The 21346-nt window shown below is 54.0% G+C and overlaps 1 protein-coding gene across 1 annotated transcript in view; it reads right to left on the bottom strand.

Annotated features, from left to right (window-relative positions):
- Nucleotides 1–21346, bottom strand: part of fer1l4 (fer-1 like family member 4) — a 527478-nt gene that overhangs the window by 419793 nt on the left and 86339 nt on the right. The window contains exons 8-9 of the mRNA XM_072515422.1: nt 14079–14136; nt 1443–1574 (exon numbers count right to left, since the gene is read on the bottom strand). Of these exons, the coding sequence (XP_072371523.1) occupies nt 1443–1574; nt 14079–14136 (190 nt within the window). The remainder of the gene's footprint in view (nt 1–1442; nt 1575–14078; nt 14137–21346) is intronic.

Below are 21346 nucleotides of genomic sequence, written 5' to 3'. Positions count from 1 at the left end.
CTGCCATTGCTGTTCCACTGGCTTCCCTGCTAGGCTCCTTTTCCAATCAACTCTGGCCAGCTCCTCCATCATGGCTTTGTAGTTACCCTTATTTAATTGTAATACCGTTACATCTGATTGCAGCTTCTCCCTCTCAAACTGCAGGGTAAATTCTATCATATTGTGGTCACTGCACCCGAAGGGTTCCTTCACCTTACGTTTGCGAATCAAGTCTGCCTCATTACACATCACCAAATCCAGATTTGCCTGTTCCCTAGTCGGCTCTGTCACAAGCTGCACCAAAAAAACATCTCTTCGACATTCCATAAATTCCTTTTCTTGGGATCCACGACCAACCTGATTTTCCCAGTCCACTTGCATATTGAAGTCCCCCATGATGATTGTAATATTGCCTTTTTTACATGCCTTTTCTATCTCCTGATTTATTTTCTGTCCCAAATCCTGACTACTGCTAGGGGGCCTGGACATAACTCCCATCGGGGTCTTTTTACCTTTGCGATTCCTCAACTCTACCCACAGAGATTCTGTGCCTTCTGATCCTATATCGCTCCTTGCTATAGATTTAACTTCATTTGTTACTAACAATGCAACCCTGCCCCCTTTGCCCATCTGCCTGTCTTATCGATAGGACACATATCCTTGGATATTTAGATCCCAGCCTTGATCCCCTTGCAGCCATGTTTCTGTGATGCCCACATCGTACCGGCCAATTTCAATGTGCGCAACAAGCTCATTTACCTTGTCCCGTATACTGCGCGCATTTAGGTACAACACCCTGAATCCTGCATTGACTACCTCCCTTCTCGTAGTTGTCCCCTTGTCTACTGTGCCTGAAGTTAGATTCCTGATGCTTTCTAAACTCTGTTCTATTATGCGTTCTGGAAACGTTACTAACCTCTCCTGTGCTCTCGGCCCCTTTAACTATTTTAATGTCATCATCATTAACCTGCATTTCTACTTTCTCCTTTAATTGGATTTTCTAATTTTTCATATAACTGAGCCCTCCCCCCACTATTTAGTTAACAGCCCTATCTACAGCACTAGTCATACGCTTCGCCAGGACTCTGGTTCCAGCACATCACCACATCAAAAGCAGTTCAGTGGTTTCTTTGGGAAAAAGAGGAAGTTAAATAATTTATTTCCTAGATGTTTATCAACATTATGGTTAGCGTTACAGCATGGTCCTTGAGATGCATTCAAGCGTGAAGGGAAATGAAAATAAATAATCCAGACACCTGGCTTGCCTGGAAGCCGTTCACTTTCCGTGCTGAACAAGGTGCCCTCGACATCTGTAGAGCTGCCTCAATACTGCCTATTACACTCTCTAAATCAGTAACTTTCGGATGCACTTCCACATTGCTAAAGGCACAGTTATCATTTGACAAAGTGGCAAGATGGTGTCTATCAGTTTAAGAATGATTTACTGACTGCCGGTTAGTTACCTCGTTATAAAATGGGCAGTTGGTGGACTTCTGTGTTGCTGTCCGTTTCTTTTCATCTCCAACCTTTACATAAACCACTGGGTCGATGTTCACTCCAATTAGCCTCCGAGCCTCGAGTATGTTGACAGTTACCTGCAGAATAATCAAAGAATAGGGAAGATCTGGGGCCCTTTGACTTGTTTCTTGCTTCAGTTTCACAGGAAATATTTCCAGCAGGTTTCATAGCTCCTGTTATTGGTCAGCCAGATTTCAAACTGAGGCCGATTCTCTCCTCACCCACAAGCATTAAACAGCAGCAGCTGGTAAACCTCACCAGTGGAACACTCTCTAATTTCACTCCACATTATTCTCATGTAGTTCAGCTAATTTATCCCAGAAAATGTAAACTTTCCAATCAAATAAAGAAAATACATATTTTAGTCTGTTATGGGTCCGGGTTTACAGAACCCCAAAGTGTTTCATGGAGTTCAACCGATCCACAACTTGTAATAGATTGTGGTGTGGGAAGCACACGGTGTGCTCTCCAGGTGTGATACGGCAGAAATGGACCAGTGGTTTTTAAAACAAAACAATGTTTATTCTATGAACTCAAGTTAACCCTTTTAAAACAAACATTGAATATCTTAACTCCCATTACTTCAAAGATAACCCCAAAAGACTGCAACACTAAATAATCCTTCAAACTGTTCCTTTAAACATCCAAAAGGCTTCAAACCTTCAAAAACATTAGGTTACATTCAATATATTTATAGTCTTTGGATTGCAGAAATCAACAGACCAGCTCTGTGTTTCTTCCTGCAGCTCACAGCAAAACACACACACACTCCCAGCTGCCTTCTCAAACTGAAACTCAAAAAGCAGAAGTGAGCTGAGCTCCCCCCACCCTCTGACATCACTTCAGTAATATGATCAGCACCATTTCTTAAAGGAACATTGCTTAAACATCCATTTCTTAACGGTACTCTCACATGACAAGTCTCATAAGCTTTTCAGAAATGTCGATCTGTAGAAAATAATAAACTTCAGTCAATTTTTAAATTATTTTAATTTAGATTATGATTTGTCTCATGAACGTTTGTGAACTTTTGGGACGCGATGTGGTAGCGAGCGGGAATTGCCGTGTGTTTCCCGCCGGCCCAACCGGCGAGGCCATTACGGTCTCTTGGGCACTTAACAAGTCGCACGGGCTTCACGCTGCCAATGACTGTCCCACCACCTGATTGGCCGGGACTACACCCGGCCGCTCCCCGTTTTCGAGGGGGAACAGCTCTCAAATCGATCCCACGGAGCAAACCCCAGATAGCTCACAACCAGGTCACCGCGCAGACCAGCTCCACGATTCAGGGATGCCGACCTGGCCAAAATGTTGGACGCGGTCGAGTCCAGACGGGATCCATGTTCCCCTGGGGCGTTCGGAGGGTCAGCCACACGGCAGTGAGTGCCGCTTGCGAGGCCCTGGCAGCAGCCGTCAGCGTGGGGAGTATAACCAGGAGGACCGCCACCCAGTGCCTCGGTGGGAGGGTGCACCATCGGCAGCTCGGGACAGGTAGACCACGATTGTATAACATTTAAACACGTTACACCCGAGACATGTGAAACACCATCACGTTATTTCGCACTGCGAGCCACTCCCCCAGTTATTCCGCACTGCGAGCTACTCCCCCGTTATTCCGCACTGCGACACTGCGAGCTACTGCCCCGTTATTCCACGCTGCAAGCCACTCCCCCTGTTATTCCGCACTGCGACACTGCGAGCTACTGCCCCGTTATTCCACGCTGCAAGCCACTCCGCCCCGTTATTCGGCACTTCGACACTGCGAGCCACCCCCCCGTTATTCCGCACTGCGAACCACCCCCCCGTTATTCCGCACTGCGACACTGCGAGCGACTTCCCCATTATCCCGCACTGCGAGCCACACCCCCATTATTCCGCACTGCGACACTGCGAGCGATCCCCCCCGTTATTCCGCACTGCGAGCTACTCTCCCCGTTATTCCGCACTGCGACACTGCGAGCGACTTCCCCGTTATCCGGCACTGCGAGCCACACACCCATTATTCCGCACTGCGACACTGCGAGCCACCCCCCCCGTTATTCCGCACTATGAGCCACCCCCCAGTTACTCCGCACTGCGAGCTACTCCCCCGTTATACCGCACTGCGACACTGTGAGCCAACCCCCGTTATTCCGCACTGCGACACTGCGATCCAAACCCCCGTTATTCCGTACTGCGTCACTGCGATCCAAACCCCCGTTATTCTGCACTGCGACACTGTGAGCCACTCCCCAGTTATTCCCCACTGCGACATTGTGAGCCACTCCCCCTTCTTCCGCACTCCGACACTGCGCGCTACTCCCCCATTATACCGCAGTGTGAGCTACTCCCCTGTAATTCCGCACTGCGACACTGAGAGTTACTGCCCCGTTATTCCGCACTTCAAGCCACCCCCATTATTCCGCACTGCGACACTGCGAGCTACTTCCCCGTTATCCCGCACTGCGAGCCACACCCCCATTATTCCGCACTGCGACACTGCGAGCCACACCCCCCGTTATTCCGCACTGCGAGCTACTCCCCCGTTATACCGCACTGCGACACTGCGAGCTACTTCCCCATTATTCCGCACTGCGACACTGCGAGCCACACCCCCCGTTATTCCGCACTGCGAGCCACCCCCCGTTATTCCGCACTGCAACACTGCGAGCTACTTCCCCGTTATCCCGCACTGCGAGCTACTTCCCCATTATTCCGCACTGCGACACTGCGAGCCAATCCCCCGTAATTCCGCACTGCGACACTGCGAGCCACACCCCCGTTATTCCGCACTGAGACACTGCGAGCCAATCCCCCGTAATTCCGCACGGCGACACTGCGAGCCACCCCCCTGTTATTCCGCACTGCGAACTATTCCCCCCCGTTATTCCGCACTGCGGGTCTTTCCCCCCATTATTCCGCACTGCGAACCACACCCCCGTTATTCCGCACTGTGAGCCACCCCCCAGTTACTCCGCACTGCGAGCTACTCCCCCGTTATACCGCACTGCGTCACTGTGAGCCACTCCCCCGTTATTCCGCATTGCGAGCCAACTCCCCGTTATTCCGTACTGTGACACTGCGAGCTACTCCCCCGTTATACCGCACTGCGTCACTGTGAGCCACTCCCCCGTTATTCCGCATTGCGAGTCACTCCCCCGTTATTCCGTACTGTGACACTGCGAGCTACTTCCCCGTTATACGGCACTGCGAGCTACTCCCCCGTTATACCGCACTGCGACACTGCGAGCTACTTCCCCATTATTCCGCACTGCGACACTGCGAGCCACACCCCCCGTTATTCCGCACTGCGAGCCACCCCCCGTTATTCCGCACTGCAACACTGCGAGCTACTTCCCCGTTATCCCGCACTGCGAGCTACTTCCCCATTATTCCGCACTGCGACACTGCGAGCCAATCCCCCGTAATTCCGCACTGCGACACTGCGAGCCACACCCCCGTTATTCCGCACTGAGACACTGCGAGCCAATCCCCCGTAATTCCGCACTGCGACACTGCGAGCCACCCCCCTGTTATTCCGCACTGCGAACTATTCCCCCCCGTTATTCCGCACTGCGGGTCTTTCCCCCCATTATTCCGCACTGCGAACCACACCCCCGTTATTCCGCACTGTGAGCCACCCCCCAGTTACTCCGCACTGCGAGCTACTCCCCCGTTATACCGCACTGCGTCACTGTGAGCCACTCCCCCGTTATTCCGCATTGCGAGCCAACTCCCCGTTATTCCGTACTGTGACACTGCGAGCTACTCCCCCGTTATACCGCACTGCGTCACTGTGAGCCACTCCCCCGTTATTCCGCATTGCGAGTCACTCCCCCGTTATTCCGTACTGTGACACTGCGAGCTACTTCCCCGTTATACGGCACTGCGAGCTACTCCCCCCGTTATTCCGGCCTGTATGCTACTCTCGCCGTTATTCGGCACTGAGACACTGCGAGCTACTCCCCCATTATTCCGCAGTGCGACACCGCGAGCCACCCCCCGTTATTCCGCACTGCGAGCCACTCCCCGTTATTCCGCACTGCGACACTGCGAGCTACTTCCCCGTTATTCCGCACTGCGACACTGCGAGCTACACCCCCCGTTATTCCGCACTGCGAGCCACTCCCCGTTATTCCGCACTGCGACACTGCGAGCTACTTCCCCGTTATACCGCACTGCGAGCCACACCCCCATTATTCCGCACTGCGACACTGAGAGCCAACCCCCCCCATTATTCCGCACTGCGACACTGCGAGCCACCCCCCCGTTATTCCGCACTGCGAACTATTCCCCCCCGTTATTCCGCACTGCGGGTCTTTCCCCCCATTATTCCGCACTGCGAACCACACCCCCGTTATTCCGCACTGTGAGCCACCCCCCAGTTACTCCGCACTGCGAGCTACTCCCCCGTTATACCGCACTGCGTCACTGTGAGCCACTCCCCCGTTATTCCGCATTGCGAGCCACTCCCCAGTTACTCCGCACTGCGAGCTACTCCCCCGTTATACCGCATTGCGACACTGCGAGCCATTCCCCCATTATTCCGCACTGCGACACTGCGAGCTACTCCCCCCGTTATTCCGCACTGTGAACTACTCCCCCCGTTATTCCGCACTGTGAACTATTCCCCCCATTATTCCGCACTGCGGGTCTTTCCCCCCATTATTCCGCACTGCGAGCCACCCCCCCCGTTATTCCGCACTGTGAGCCACGCCCCAGTTACTCCGCACTGCGAGCTACTCCCCCGTTATACCGCATTGCGACACTGCGAGCCATTCCCCCATTATTCCGCATTGCGAGCCACTCCCCAGTTACTCCGCACTGCGAGCTACTCCCCCGTTATACCGCATTGCGACACTGCGAGCCATTCCCCCATTATTCCGCACTGCGACACTGCGAGCTACTCCCCCCATTATACCGCACTGTGAACTACTCCCCCCGTTATTCCGCACTGTGAACTATTCCCCCCATTATTCCGCACTGCGGGTCTTTCCCCCCATTATTCCACACTGCGAGCCACCCCCCCCGTTATTCCGCACTGTGAGCCACGCACCAGTTACTCCGCACTGCGAGCTACTCCCCGTTATACCGCATTGCGACACTGCGAGCCATTCCCCCATTATTCCGCACTGCGACACTGCGAGCTACTCCCCCCGTTATTCCACACTGCGACACTGCGACACTGCGAGCCACTCCCCCGTTATTCCGCACTGCGACACTGCGAGCTACACCCCCCGTTATTCCGCACTGCGACACTGCGAGCTACACCACCCGTTATTCCGCACTGCGACACTGCGAGCTACTCCCCCCGTTATTCCGCACTGCGACACTGCGAGCTACTCCCCCCGTTATTCCGCACTGCGACACTGCGAGCTACTCCCCCGTTATTCCGCACTGCGACACTGCGAGCTACACCCCCCGTTATTCCGCACTGCGACACTGCGAGCCACTCCCCCATTATTCCGCACTGCGACACTGCGAGCTACTCACCCCGTTATCCCGCACTGCAAGCCACTCCCCCGTTATTCCGCACTGCGAGCCACTCCCTCATTATTCCGCACTGCGACACTGCGAGCTACTCTCCCGGTTATTCCGCACTGCGAGCCACTCCCTCATTATTCCGCACTGCGACACTGCGAGCCAATCCCCCGTAATTCCACACTGAGACACTGCGAGCCACTCCCCCCGTTATTCCGCACAGCGAGCTACTCTCCCCGTTATTCCGCACTGCGAGCCAATCCCCCGTAATTCCACACTGAGACACATCAAGCCACTCCCCCCGTTATTCGGCACTGCGAACTACTCCCCCCGTTATTCCGCACTGCGGGTCTTTCCCCCCATTATTCCGCACTGCGAGCCAACCCCCGTTATACCGCACTGCGACACTGCGAGCTACACCCCCCGTTATGCCGCACTGCGACACTGCGAGCCACTCCCCCATTATTCCGCACTGCGACACTGCGAGCTACTCACCCCGTTATCCCGCACTGCAAGCCACTCCCCCGTTATTCCGCACTGCGAGCCACTCCCTCATTATTCCGCACTGCGACACTGCGAGCTACTCTCCCGGTTATTCCGCACTGCGAGCCGCTCCCTCATTATTCCGCACTGCGACACTGCGAGCCAATCCCCCGTAATTCCACACTGAGACACATCAAGCCACTCCCCCCGTTATTCCGCACTGTGAACTACTCCCCCCGTTATTCCGCACTGCGGGTCTTTCCCCCCATTATTCCGCACTGTGAGCCACCCCCCAGTTACTCTGCACTGCGAGCTACTCCCCCGTTATTCCGCACTGCGAGCTACTCCCCCGTTATTCCGCACTGCGACACTGCGAGCCACTCCCCCGTTATTCCGCACTGCGATACTGCGAGCCCCACCCCGTTGTTCCGCACTGCGACACTGCGAGCCACTCCCCCATTATTCCGCATTGCAACACTGCGAGCCACCCCCCCGTTATTCCACACTGCGATACTGCGAGCCCCCACCCCATTATTCTGCACTGCGACACTGCGAATCCCCCACTCCCCGTTATTCCGCCTTGCGAGCTACTCCCCCCCGTTATTACGCACTGCGAGCCACAACTCTGTTATTCCGCACTGCGACACTGCGAGCCACTCTCCCGTTATTCTGCACTGCGACACTGCGAGCCACTCTCCCGTTATTCTGCACTGCGAGCCTCCCCTGTTATTCTGCAATGCGACAATGCGAGCTACTCCCCCGTTATTCCGCAATGCGACACTGCGAGCTACTCCCCCGTTATTCCGCACTGCGACACTGCGAGCCACCCCCCCATTATTCTGCACTGCGACACTGCGAATCCCCCACTCCCCGTTATTCCGCCTTGCGAGCTACTCCCCCCGTTATTCCGCACTGCGACACTGTGTGCTACCCCCCCCGTTATTCTGCACTGCGAGCCACTCCCCCGTTATTCCGCACTGTGAGCTAATTCCCCGTTATTCCGCACTGCGACTACACCGTACTGTGACACTGCGAGCTACTTCCCCGTTATACGGCACTGCGACACTGCGAGCTACTCCCCCCGTTATTCCGGCCTGTATGCTACTCTCGCCGTTATTCGGCACTGCGACACTGCGAGCTACTCCCCCCGTTATTCCGCACTGCGACACCGCGAGCCACACCCCGTTATTCCGCACTGCAACACTGCGAGCTACTCCCCCGTTATTCCACAGTGCAACACCGCGAGCCACCCCCCGTTATTCCGCACTGCGAACCACCCCCCGTTATTCCGCACTGCGACACTGCGAGCTACTTCCCCATTATACCGCACTGCGAGCCACACCCCCATTATTCCGCACTGCGACACTGCGAGCCAATACCCCGTTATTCCGCACTGCGAGCTACTCCCCCGTTATTCCGCACTGCGACACTGCGAGCCACTCCCCCGTTATTCCGCACTGCGATACTGCGAGCCCCACCCCGTTGTTCCGCACTGCGACACTGCGAGCCACTCCCCCATTATTCCGCATTGCAACACTGCGAGCCACCCCCCCGTTATTCCACACTGCGATACTGCGAGCCCCCACCCCATTATTCTGCACTGCGACACTGCGAATCCCCCACTCCCCGTTATTCCGCCTTGCGAGCTACTCCCCCCCGTTATTACGCACTGCGAGCCACAACTCTGTTATTCCGCACTGCGACACTGCGAGCCACTCTCCCGTTATTCTGCACTGCGACACTGCGAGCCACTCTCCCGTTATTCTGCACTGCGAGCCTCCCCTGTTATTCTGCAATGCGACAATGCGAGCTACTCCCCCGTTATTCCGCAATGCGACACTGCGAGCTACTCCCCCGTTATTCCGCACTGCGACACTGCGAGCCACCCCCCCATTATTCTGCACTGCGACACTGCGAATCCCCCACTCCCCGTTATTCCGCCTTGCGAGCTACTCCCCCCGTTATTCCGCACTGCGACACTGTGTGCTACCCCCCCCGTTATTCTGCACTGCGAGCCACTCCCCCGTTATTCCGCACTGTGAGCTAATTCCCCGTTATTCCGCACTGCGACTACACCGTACTGTGACACTGCGAGCTACTTCCCCGTTATACGGCACTGCGACACTGCGAGCTACTCCCCCCGTTATTCCGGCCTGTATGCTACTCTCGCCGTTATTCGGCACTGCGACACTGCGAGCTACTCCCCCCGTTATTCCGCACTGCGACACCGCGAGCCACACCCCGTTATTCCGCACTGCAACACTGCGAGCTACTCCCCCGTTATTCCACAGTGCAACACCGCGAGCCACCCCCCGTTATTCCGCACTGCGAACCACCCCCCGTTATTCCGCACTGCGACACTGCGAGCTACTTCCCCATTATACCGCACTGCGAGCCACACCCCCATTATTCCGCACTGCGACACTGCGAGCCAATACCCCGTTATTCCGCACAGCGAGCTACTCTCCCCGTTATTCCGCACTGCAAGCCAATCCCCCATAATTCCACACTGAGACACATCAAGCCACTCCCCCCGTTATTCGGCACTGCGAACTACTCCCCCCGTTATTCCGCACTGCGGGTCTTTCCCCCCATTATTCCGCACTGCGAACCACCCCCCCGTTATACCGCACTGCGACACTGCGAGCTACACCCCCCGTTATTCCGCACTGCGACACTGCGAGCTACACCCCCCGTTATTCCGCACTGCGGGTCTTTCCCCCCATTATTCCGCACTGCGAGCCACCCCCCCGTTATACCGCACTGCGACACTGCGAGCTACACCCCCCGTTATTCCGCACTGCGACACTGCGAGCTACACCCCCCGTTATTCCGCACTGCGAGCCACTGCCCCGTTATTCCGCACTGCGACACTGTGAGCCAGTCCCGTTATCCCGCACTGCGACACTGTGAGCCAGTCCCGTTATCCCGCACTGCGTCACCGTGAGCCACTCCCCTGTTATTCCGCACTGCGACACTGTGAGCCACTCCCCTGTTATTCCGCACTGCGACACTGTGAGCCAACCCCCGTTATTCCGCACGGCGAGCTACTCCCCCCGTTATTCCGCACTGCGACACTGCGAGCCACCCCCTCATTATTCCGCACTGCAAGCCACCCCCCCCCCCGTTATTCCGCACTGCGAGCCACTCCCCCGTTATACCGCACTGAGACACTGCGAGGTACTCTCCCCATTATTTCACACTGCAAGCTACTCCCCCGTAATTCCACACTGCGACACTGCGAGCCACTCCCCCCGTTATTCGGCACTGCGAACTACTCCCCCCGTTATTCCGCACTGCGGGTCTCCCCCCCATTATTCCGCACTGCGAGCCACCCCTCCCCGCCACCCCCCAGTTATTCCGCACTGCGAGCTACACCCCCGTTATTCCGCACTCCGACGCTGCGAGCCACCCCACGTGCTATTCCGCACTGCGACACTGCGAGCTACTTCCCCGTTATCCCGCACTGTGAGCCACACCCCCATTATTCCGCACTGCGACACTGCAAGCCACTCCCCCCATTATTCCGCACTGCGAGCCACCCCCCTGTTATTCCGCACTGTGAGCGACCCCCCAGTTACTCTGCACTGAGAGCTACTCCCCCGTTATACCGCACTGAGACACTGCGAGCTACTCTCCCCATTATTTCGCACTGCGAGCTACTCCCCCGTAATTCCACACTGCGACACTGCGAGCTACTCCCCCCGTTATTCCACACTGCGACTCTGCGAGCCACCCCCCCCCCGTTATTCCGCACTGCGAGCCACTCCCCCATTATTCCATACTGTGACACTGCGAGCCACTCCCCCGTTATTCCGCACTGCAACACTGCGAGCTATTCCCCCCGTTATTCCGCACTGCGAGCCACTCTCGCCATTATTCCGCACTGCGACACTGCGAGCTACACCACCCGTTATTACGCACTGCGACACTGCGAGCTACTCCCCCCGTTATTCCGCACTGTGAGCTACTCCCCCCGTTATTCCGCACTGCGAGCTATTCCCCCGTTATTCTGCACTGCAAGCCACAACCCGTTATTCCGCACTGCGAGCTAATCCCCGTTATTCCGCACTGCAAGCCACAACCTGTTATTCCACACTGCAAGTCACCCCCCCGTTATTCCGCACTGCAACACTGAGCTACTCTCCCGTTATTCCGCACTGCGACTCTGCGAGCTACTCCCCCCGTTAATTCGCACTGTGAGCAACTCCCCGTTATTCCGCACTGCGAGCTACTCCCCCCGTTATTCCGCACTGCGACACTGCGAGCTACTCCCGTTATTCCGCACTGCGAGCAACTCCCCGTTATTCCGCACTGCGAGCTACTCCCCCGTTATTCCGCACTGTAAGCCACCCCTCTGTTATTCTGCCTTGCGAGCTACTCCCCCGTTATTCCGCACTGTGAGCCACCCCCCCCCGTTATTCCGCACTGAGAGGCAATCCCCAGTTATTCCGCACTGCGACACTGTGAGCCACTACCCCATTATTCCGCATTGCAACACTGCGAGCCACCCCCCATTATTCCACACTGCGATACTGCGAGCCCCCACCCCGTTATTCCACACTGCGACACTGCGAGCCACTCTCCCGTTATTCTGCACTGCGAGCCACCCCCCCGTTATTCTGCACTGCGACACTGCGAATCCCCCACTCCCCGTTATTCCGACTTGCGAGCCACTGCCCCGTTATTTCGCACTGCGACATTGCGAGCCATTCTCCCCGTTATTCCGCACTGTGACACTGCAAGCTACCCCCCCATTATTCCGCACTGAAACACTGCGAGCTACACCCCCCGTTATTCCGCACTGCGACACTGAGAATAACTCCCCCATTATTCCGCACTGCGACACTGCGAGCTACTCCCCCGTTATTCTGCACTGCGTCACGGTGAGCCCCCCACCCCGTTATTCCGCACTGCAAGCCACAACCCGTTATTCCGCACTGCGACACTGCGAGCTACTCCCCCGTTATTCTGCACTGCGACACGGTGAGCCCCCCACCCCGTTATTCCGCATTGCGAGCCACTCCCCCGTTATTCAGCCTGCATTACCCTCCCCAGTTGCCCCCGCTCTCCCCAGGTTCTCTGCTATTAGATCCAGGCCCCCTCATCATAAGAACTAGGAGGAGTAGGCCATCTGGCCCCTCGAGCCTGCTCCACCATTCAATGAGATCATGGCTGATCTTTTGTGCACTCAGCTCCACTTTCCGGCCCGAACACCATAACCCTTAATCCCTTTATTCATCAAAAAACTATCTATCTTTATCTTAAAAACATTTAATGAAGGAGCCTCTACTGCTTCACTGGGCAAGGAATTTCATGGATTCACAACCCTTTGGGTGAAGAAGTTCCTCCTAAACTCAGTCCTAAATCTACTTCCCCTTATTTTGAGGCTATGCCCCTAGTTCTTCTTTCACCCGCCAGTGGAAACAACCTGCCCGCATCTATCCTGTCTATTCCCTTCATAATCTTGTATGTTTCTATAAGATCCCCCCTCATCCTTCCAAATTCCAACGAGTACAGTCCCAGTCTACTCAACCTCTCCTCGTAATCCAACCCCTTCAGCTCTGGGATTAACCTAGTGAATCTCCTCTGCACACCCTCCAGTGCCAGTACGTCCTTTCTCACGTAAGGAGACCAAAACTGAACACAATACTCCAGGTGTGGCCTCACCGACACCCTATACAATTGCAGCATAATCTCCCTAGTCTTAAACTCCATCCCTCTAGCAATGAAGGACAAAATTCCATTTGCCTTCTTAATCACCTGTTGCACCTGTAAACAAACTTTTTGCGACTCATGCACTAGCACACCCAGGTCTCTCTGCACAGCAGCATATTTTAATATTTTATCATTTAAATAATAATCCCTTTTGCTGTTATTCCTACCAAAATGGATCACCTCACACTTGTGAAGGCACATTTGGGTGTGAGCACGCACTCAGCAGACAGAATCGCTCCCATTGTTTCAGGATGCTAACACAGGTGGGTCATTGCAGTTTTAACCAGAGCTTGATTCAAACAAATAGTAACTGAGATTTCGGACACAATTCTCCGGCCACGCCCCTACCGGTGATCGGAGAATCCTTCCCGAGGTCAATGGGCCTTTCCACTGTCTGCGTCTCACCCATGGCGATCTTGCGGTGGGCAGGGCGGAAGAATCTAGCCCATCATCACAGAGCAGCAACGTTACCTCACGGATTACACAGAGAGTGAGGCTTCAATTTTCCACTCCACTTTAACTGACAATACAAACATCAGAAAGAAGAGAAGTCTTTCAGCCCTCGAGCCCGCTCCACTATTGGCTGATCTTAGCTATAGGGCTGAGTTGAGCCTATCAGCGTTACTGACTGATCACAGATAATATTTAATCAGTTATATCACATCACGGTGGTGTGTTAGTTACAGGATCTGCACCATCACACAAACTATTTTTAAATAAATAGGTTACAATTTGTTCAACACTTTTTCAAACTCATCACTGTCCCTACCGTGTGGCGTGATAACAGGCAGGGTGGGATGAAGCACACACTGTGGGGTCTTGTGGACCGGGCCAATGTCCTTAGTGTGTGACACCCTCAGTAAAATCTGTGCTGCGTCTATCATGAAATTCAGAGTTAATCCTAATATCACACTCATTACCTGGAAGTTCTGTATTCTGGGTATTTCCAGCTCTGTCCTGGTGAAAAACCTACAGCGACTGTGAACAGAAAGATACTGAGGTTAGTATTTCATTCAACAAAGAACAAAGAAATGTACAGCACAGGAACAGGCCCTTCGGCCCTCCAAGCCCGTGCCGACCATACTGCCCGACTAAACTACAATCTTCTACACTTCCTGGGTCCGTATCCTTCTATTCCCATCCTATTCATATATTTGTCAAGATGCCCCTTAAATGTCCCTATCGTCCCTGCTTCCACTACCTCCTCCGGTAGCGAGTTCCAGGTACCCACTACCCTCTGCGTAAAAAACTTGCCTCGTACATCTACTCTAAACCTTGCCCCTCTCACCTTAAACCTATGCCCCCTAGTAATTGACCCCTCTACCCTGGGGAAAAGCCTCTGACTATCCACTCTGTCTATGCCCCTCATAATTTTGTATACCTCTATCAGGTCGCCCCTCAACCTCCTTCGTTCCAGTGAAAACAAACCGAGTTTATTCAATCGCTCCTCATAGCTTATGCCCTCCATACCAGGCAACATTCTGGTAAATCTCTTCTGCACCCTCTCTAAAGCCTCCACATCCTTCTGGTAGTGTGGCGACCAGAATTGAACACTATACTCCAAGTGTGGCCTAACTAAGGTTCTATACAGCTGCAACATGACTTGCCAATTCTTATACTCAATGCCCCGGCCAATGAAGGCAAGCATGCCGTATGCCTTCTTGACTACCTTCTCCACCTGTGTTGCCCCTTTCAATGACCTGTGGACCTGTACTCCTAGATCTCTTTGACTTTCAATACTCTTGAGGGTTCTACCATTCACTGTATATTCCCTACCTGCATTAGACCTTCCAAAACGCATTACCTCACATTTGTCCGGATTAAACTCCATCTGCCATCTCTCCGCCCAAGTCTCCAGACAATCTAAATCCTGCTGTATCCTCAGACAGTCCTCATCACTATCCGCAATTCCACCAACCTTTGTGTCATCTGCAAACTTACTAATCAGACCAGTTACATTTTCCTCCAAATCATTTATATATACTACAAAGAGCAAAGGTCCCAGCACTGATCCCTGTGGAACACCACTGGTCACAGCCCTCCAATTAGAAAAGCATCCCTCCATTGCTACCCTCTGCCTTCTATGGCCTAGCCAGTTCTGTATCCACCTTGCCAGTTCACCCCTGATCCCGTGTGACTTCACCTTTTGTACTAGTCTACCATGAGGGACCTTGTCAAAGGCCTTACTTAAGTCCATATAGACAACATCTACTGCCCTACCTGCATCAATCATCTGAGTGACCTCCTCGAAAAACTCTATCAAGTTAGTGAGACACGACCTCCCCTTCACAAAACCGTGCTGCCTCTCACTAATACGTCCATTTGCTTCCAAATGGGAGTAGATCCTGTCTCTAAGAATTCTCTCCAGTAATTTCCCTACCACTGAAGTAAGGCTCACCGGCCTGTAGTTCCCGGGATTATCCTTGCTACCCTTAAACAGAGGAACAACATTGGCTATTCTCCAGTCCTCCGGGACATCCCCTGAAGACAGCGAGGATCCAAAGATTTCTGTCAAGGCCTCAGCAATTTCCTCTCCAGCCTCCTTCAGTATTCTGGGGTAGATCCCATCAGGCCCTGGGGACTTATCTACCTTAATATTTTTTAAGACACCCAACACCTCGTCTTTTTGGATCACAATGTGACCCAGGCTATCTACACCCCCTTCTCCAGACTCAACATCTACCAATTCCTTCTCTTTGGTGAATACTGATGCAAAGTATTCATTTAGTACCTCGCCCATTTCCTCTGGCTCCACACATAGATTCCCTTGCCTATCCTTCAGTGGGCCAACCCTTTCCCTGGCTACCCTCTTGCTTTTTATGTACGTGTAAAAAGCCTTGGGATTTTCCTTAACCCTATTTGCTAATGACTTTTCGTGACCCCTTCTAGCCCTCCTGACTCCTTGCTTAAGTTCCTTCCTACTTTCCTTATATGCCACACAGGCTTCGTCTGTTCCCAGCCTCTTAGCCCTGACAAATGCCTCCTTTTTCTTTTTGACGAGGCCTACAATATCACTCGTCATCCAAGGTTCCCGAAAATTGTCGTATTTATCTTTCTTCCTCACAGGAACATGCCGGTCCTGTATTCCTTTCAACGGACACTTGAAAGCCTCCCACATGTCAGATGTTGATTTGCCCTCAAACATCCGCCCCCAATCTATGTTCTTCAGTTCCCGCCTAATATTGTTATAATTAGCCTTCCCCCAATTTAGCACATTCATCCTCGGACCACTCTTATCCTTGTCCACCAGTACTTTAAAACTTACTGAATTGTGGTCACTGTTACCGAAATGCTCCCCTACTGAAACATCTACCACCTGGCCGGGCTCATTCCCCAATACCAGGTCCAGTACCGCCCCTTCCCTAGTTGGACTGTTTACATATTGTTTTAAGAAGCCCTCCTGGATGCTCCTTACAAACTCCGCCCCGTCTAAGCCCCTGGCACTAAGTGAGTCCCAGTCAATATTGGGGAAGTTGAAGTCTCCCATCACCACAACCCTGTTGTTTTTACTCTTTTCCAAAATCTGTCTACCTATCTGCTCCTCTATCTCCCGCTGGCTGTTGGGAGGCCTGTAGTATACCCCCAACATTGTGACTGCACCCTTCTTATTCCTGATCTCTACCCATATAGCCTCACTGCCCTCTGAGGTGTCCTCTCGCAGTATAGCTGTGATATTCTCCCGAACAAGTAGCGCAACTCCACCTCCCCTTTTACATCCCCCTCTATCCCGCCTGAAACATCTAAATCCTGGAACGTTTAGCTGCCAATCCTGCCCTTCCCTCAACCAGGTCTCTGTAATGGCAACAACATCATAGTTCCAAGTAGTAATCCAAGCTCTAAGTTAATCTGCCTTACCCGTAATGCTCCTTGCATTAAAACATATGCACTTCAGGCCACCAGACCCGCTGTGTTCAGCAACGTCTCCCCGTCTGCTCTGCCTCAGAGCCACACTGTCCCTATTCCCTAGTTCTCCCTCAATGCTCTCACCTTCTGACCTATTGCTCCCGTGCCCACCCCCCTGCCATACTAGTTTAAACCCTCCCGTGTGACACTAGCAAACCTCGCGGCCAGGATATTTATGCCTCTCCGGTTTAGATGCAACCCGTCCTTCTTATACAGGTCACACCTGCCCCGGAAGAGCTCCCAGTGGTCCAGATAATGGAAACCCTCCCTCCTACACCAGCTGTTTAGCCACGTGTTTATCTGCTCTATCTTCCTATTTCTAGCCTCACTGGCACGTGGCACAGGGAGTAATCCCGAGATTACAACCCTCGAGGTCCTGTCTTTTAACTTTCTGCCTAGCTCCCTGAACTCCTGCTGCAGGACCTCATGCCCCTTCCTGCCTATGTCGTTAGTACCAATATGTACAACGACCTCTGCCTGTTTGCCCTCCCCCTTGAGGATTCCCTCTACCCGTTCGGAGACATCCTGGACCCTGGCACCAGGGAGGCAACATACCATCCTGGAGTCTCTTTCACGTCCACAGAAGCGCCTATCTGTGCCCCTGACTATAGAGTCCCCTATTACTATTACTCTTCTGCGCTTTGACCCTCCCTTCTGAACATCAGAGCCAGCCGTGGTGCCACTGCTCTGGCTGCTGCTGTTTTCCCCTGATAGGCTATCCCCCCCGACAGTATCCAAAGGGGTATATCTGTTCGAGAGGGGGACAACCACAGGGGATTCCTGCACTGACTGCCTGCCCTTTCTGGTGGTCACCCATTTCTCTGCCTGCACCTTGGGTGTGACCACATTTACATAACTGCGATCTATGACGCTTTCCGCCACCTGCATGCTCCTAAGTGCATCCAATTGCTGCTCCAACCGAACCATGCGGTCTGTGAGGAGCTCCAGTTGGGTGCACTTTCTGCAGATGAAGCCATCCGGGACGCTGGAAGCCTCCCGGACCTGCCACATCTCACAGTCAGAGCACAGCACCCCTCTAACTGACATTGCGTCAATTAATTAAAATTTGTCTTTTTTTTTTTAAATACTTTTTTTTTTAATTTCAAAGTTACTGTCAACTATCTGTTTCCTAGCACTAGATTTCTAATAGAAATGCGATAGCTAACTATAATACTCTCCGATCTCTGGCTTAGATATCCTCTAAATTATAATTAAGTTATTATGTTTAATTAGTTCCCAGACACTCAAATTTTTTTAAAATTTAGGTTAGAATCCCAACCAGCCACTCTGGCCACAGCTTTTCTGTGATGTCACTTTAGTTTCCCCCCGACACACACAATTTGAAAAAAGGTATAAAAGTAAAAATAACTTACTTACCTTCTGAGTGTCTTAGGTGTTCTCAGGTTCTCTCGCTGACAGAGACTGCTCCTCCACCTCCGAACCTTGACCTGCACAATGCTAATAATATAATAATAATATAATATGGCACTTACCTTACACCAATGGGTCTTATTATTAGGTTAGAGGAGGAGGGCGGGTGGGAGACACTACACGTGTAGTGTCTCGGGTTTCCTCTCCACCAGAATTTATTGGTTGGGGGGGGGGGGAACTTGCCAGAGGTCCGCGGGTCGAACTTCCGGTTCCCGCCTTATATAAAAACAAATAAAACAGAAAAGAAGAACAGACACGGGACCAGGCAAGGCTTTTTAAATACACTACTCACCTCCAAGAAGGCCCCTGCGCACCGCTGCCGCCGAAATCCAAAGGGCTGCTCCTGTAAAGGTAAGGTTTTTAAATACACTACTCACCTCCCAGAGGGCCCCTGCGCACCGCTGCCGCCGAAATCCAAAGGGCTGCTCCTGTAAAGGTAAGGCTTTTAAATACACTACTCACCTCCAAGAAGGCCCCTGCGCACCGCTGTCGCCGAAATCCGAAGGGCTGCTCCTGTAAAGGCAAGGCTTTTTAAAGTAAGTACTCACCTCCCAGAAGGCCCCTGCGCACCGCTGCTGCCGAAATCCAAAAATTCCTTCAGCAAGATTAATGTAAAAAGCATTGCCAGGTCCTGATCGGAGGAAAACCTTCCAAATGGAAGTTGGGTTGCCCCCAGGTTAAGCACAAAATAAAATCATTCTTTAACTGGACCATGCTCCATTGGAGCTGGGAAACAGGAACCTCAGCGTGGTAGCTCCACAATGCTGCTCAGTAGGAATTCAACAGACACCCAAAAACCAGAGACCTCGGCTGGATTCTCCAGCTGTCGGGATGCTCCATTTTGCCAGCAGCCCGGGGGTTTCCCGACAGTGTGGGGCTGCCCCACAATGGGAAACCCTACTGACCAGCCGGCGAAACGGAGAATCCCGACAGCGTGCTGAACCTGGGGCGAACTTCTCCGGTATCGGCGCAATGTCCGCCGACTGGCGCCCAAAACGGCGCAAATCAGTCGGGCATCGCGCCGCCCCAAAGGTGCGGAATGCTCCGCATCTTTGGGGGCCGAGCCCCAACATTGAGGGGCTAGGCCGGCACTGGAGGAATTTCCGTCCCGCCAGCTGGCGGAAACGGCCTTTGTTGCCCCGCCAGCTGGCGCGGAAATGACATCTCCGGGCGGCGCATGCGCGGGAGCGTCAGTGGCCGCTGACAGTTTCCCGCGCATGCGCAGTGGAGAGAGTCTCTTCCGCCTCCGCCATGGTGGAGACCGTGGCGAAGGCGGAAGGAAAAGAGTGCCCCCACGGCACAGGCCCGCCCGCGGATCGGTGGGCCCCGATCGCGGGCCAGGCCACCGTGGGGCACCCCCCGGGGCCAGATCGCCCCGCGCCCCCCCAGGACCCCGGAGCCCGCCCGCACCGCCTTGTCCCGCCGGTAAGGTAGGTGGTTTAATTTACGCCGGCGGGACAGGCATTTTAGCAGCGGGACTTCGGCCTATCCGGGCCGGAGAATCGCGGGGGGGGGGCCCGCCAACCGGCGCGGCGCGATTCCCACCCCTGCCGCGTATCCGGTACCGGAGAATTCGGCAACCGGCGGGGGCGGGATTCACGCCAGCCCCCGGCGACTCTCCGACCCGGCGGTGGGTCGGAGAATCTCGCCCCAGAAATCAGGCCCAGCGGGACGGAGAATCCAGCCCCTCAATTATACAGTTCCAAAGATCAATCTTATTGGACCCGGAACGTTAACTCTGTTTCCACAATTTTCCATTTTAATTTTATGGGTGGGATTCTCCACTTGGGAGACTGTCCATCGGAGCTGAATTGCACCAATCCCTTTGCGGCCATTAAGCGGGATGCAATTCAGGGTTCCAGTCAATGCAAATTTACCCATGGTGTGGAACGCGAGGTATTCCAGGGAAGCCTGCTCTCGAGCTGCCACCTTCAGCAGCCGGCCTGATAGCGAGGTCCTGCATCCCCGCCCCCATATCGCAAACTGGCCCCAAACGCCCCCCCCCCCCGCCATATCACAAAATGGCCCTGCCCCCCCCTCCACCACACAGCAGCCCCCACCCCTGGATTGCCTGGGTTCCCCCCGCCCCCCCCCCCCCCCCACCAAGTAGGAGGGTGACCCGACCCATCCTCCTTTCCCCCCCCAAAAGGACCACTGTAAAACGGGGACCCCACCCAGGATCCCTTGTAATAGAGGAGTCTCCCACAGGGTCCCCTGTTATGGGGTACCTCACACGGGTCCCCTGTTATGGGAACCCACCCACAGGGACCCCTGTTATTGGGGACTGCACCCCCAGGACCCCTGTTATAAGGGAACCTCTCACGGGTTCACTGTTACAGGGGACCCCCCCACAGGGATCCCTGTTATAAGTAACCCCCTCCCCCCACCCCCCCCCAGGGAATCCTGTGAAATGGGAACCCCATCTAGGGTCCCTTGTAATAGGGAAGCCTCCACAGGGACCCCTGTTATAGGGGAATCTACCACCGGATCCCTGTTATAAGGGAACCCCCCCAGGAACTCCTGTAATACAGGGACCCCCCCACAGGGAGCCCTGTTATCGGGGAACCCCCCACAGGAACTCCTGTAATAGGGGGACCCCCCACAGGGAGCGCCGTTATCGGGGAATCTCCCACAGGGACCCCTGATATAGGGGAACCTCCCACAGGGACTCCTGTAATAGGGGGCCCCCCCACAGGGACCCCTGTTATCTGGGCACCTCCCACAGGGACTCCTGTAATAGGGGGACCCCCCACAGGGAGCCCTGTTATCGGGGAACCTCCCACAGGGACTCCTGTAATAGGGGCACCCCCCACAGGAACCCCTGTTATCGGGGAATCTCCCACAGGGACTCCTG

The sequence above is a fragment of the Scyliorhinus torazame genome, chromosome 8, assembly GCF_047496885.1.
Source record: "Scyliorhinus torazame isolate Kashiwa2021f chromosome 8, sScyTor2.1, whole genome shotgun sequence".
Lineage (NCBI taxonomy): Eukaryota > Metazoa > Chordata > Chondrichthyes > Carcharhiniformes > Scyliorhinidae > Scyliorhinus > Scyliorhinus torazame.
The sequence above is the reverse complement of the archived record's forward strand: the minus strand, read 5'-3'. Positions and strand labels throughout refer to the sequence as shown.